We start from the raw sequence: 1,789 nt of genomic DNA on the forward strand, positions 1-1,789 counted from the left end.
GATAGTACACTAATTACCATACACGGTGATAATAAAGTGTAACTATCCCACAATTTCCATCATCACATTACATATGTACATAACACTACATATATGTATATATGCATACAACATAACACCACNATACATAAGTTTGCCCATCGGCCAAAATATAAGTTAAGGGTCATTCACGACCCAACTAGTTGAGTTAGCCACCACTAAGGCTACAAAAGACATTTACACAAAAGAATCTCCCCCAAAGCATCTCCCAAGACATAATACCTAGTCTATCCAGCGGTACACCGGACCTGTGAACTCGCCCTAGACTAAATGCCACTCGCCTTCAAACCATGTGAAATGGTCTAGGAAGTGAGAGGTGGTATTAACCATGGACCATTCGTCCCAATACTCTGGTGAACCGGGGTTCCATGGGTAGGGGTAATACACGATAAACTCTAATGGGTCACTTCCGGTCAACACCTCAAAGGGATAAAAACCATAGGAGGCCTGAACATCTAGGCCATCCTGGACAAAATGAAAACTATCTGCAACTGGAGAGCTAGCTGGAGCGAGCGGAGCATAACCCGGCGCATATGGGTTGGTACCTATCATCTGCTGTACATAGTCATCGTAATCCATGCCGTGACACTCATACACCGGCGAACTTGGAGAGTTCGCCGCACTACAAGAACTTACGCTAGATTGCATCTGTAGGTAACACAATGAAGTGTAGTTAGCGCGACGGCTAAGTAAGGGGATCCGTGGGTCACCCAAAATTAAATAAAGGTTTTACAAAACAGGTATTTAAAAACCTTTATTACCCTTACCCTACATTGATACTTTACCTGCAAACGTTTTCATCAAGTATAGTTTGCACAAGTAATAAATAAGAATTGAAAAACAGTCTAAGTTCTTTTGATAAGTGATTGCTTACCAAAAAAGGTATTATTCGACGCATCAATAATCATCTACGCATATAAGCAAGTAGTGGAAAATTATGAACTTCACGTTTAATCACAATCATGTACTTGAAAAATCTTCCTCACAGGGAAATTCCACCAACTTTTATCTCAAAGAGGGTTCACCGACACCCTTTTTCGCTTAAACAATCATCGCATCCCTCTTTAGCGTAGCTACAGAGTAACTACATTTTCATACAAAATTTTCCACTTAGTTTCCTTGTAGAAAGCGTGAGGCCTTTGGAGTATTCTCTTAACTCCCTCTCTGACCACTTAAATCATCGAACTCGGGTTCAGTGGTTATCCCCCGGTCTAACACTGATCCCCTGGACGTAAGGTTCGTTAGAATGATCCCTAGCTGGCCCTACTAGGTCCATAAAAACGACACCTACCCGGACTTTCTAGAGTAACTATACTTTAAGTGTGCACACCCCCGCAGGAATTCCTCATCCTAACGAGTTATATAGTATTCGGCGAATAGACTTTGCCCTTCCGTATGAATGATCATACTATATAGCAACCTTGGGCAAGGGCACTTTAAGCCACCCGAAGGCTAATCAAGGTCCTCCTCAACTTTACTAGAAACTAAGGGTTTGAAAACATTTTTCCTTCTTCCTCATCTTCCTTGAGTCAAAACCACTTTTTGGACATATTCAACAAAATCAAGTCCCAACTTGAAATCAATCAACACTCTTAACCTAGTCCAAAAGTTTTGTTTCTCAAAACATTTTGATAGTACACTAATTACCATACACGGTGATAATAAAGTGTAACTATCCCACAATTTCCATCATCACATTACATATGTACATAACACTACATATATGTATATATGCATACAACATAACACC

The 1,789-nt window shown here is 40.5% G+C and overlaps 1 protein-coding gene across 1 annotated transcript in view; it reads right to left on the bottom strand.

The window, feature by feature from the left end:
* Positions 1–243: 243 nt before the first annotated feature.
* The window catches only part of LOC116001498, an 11,387-nt gene continuing 9,841 nt past the window's right edge, over positions 244–1,789 (bottom strand). The window contains exon 3 of the mRNA XM_031241370.1: positions 244–687. Within this exon, the coding sequence (XP_031097230.1) occupies positions 301–687 (387 nt within the window). The 3' untranslated portion in view covers positions 244–300. The remainder of the gene's footprint in view (positions 688–1,789) is intronic.

This window comes from Ipomoea triloba, chromosome 1 (genome assembly GCF_003576645.1).
Source record: "Ipomoea triloba cultivar NCNSP0323 chromosome 1, ASM357664v1".
NCBI classification, from domain to species: domain Eukaryota; kingdom Viridiplantae; phylum Streptophyta; class Magnoliopsida; order Solanales; family Convolvulaceae; genus Ipomoea; species Ipomoea triloba.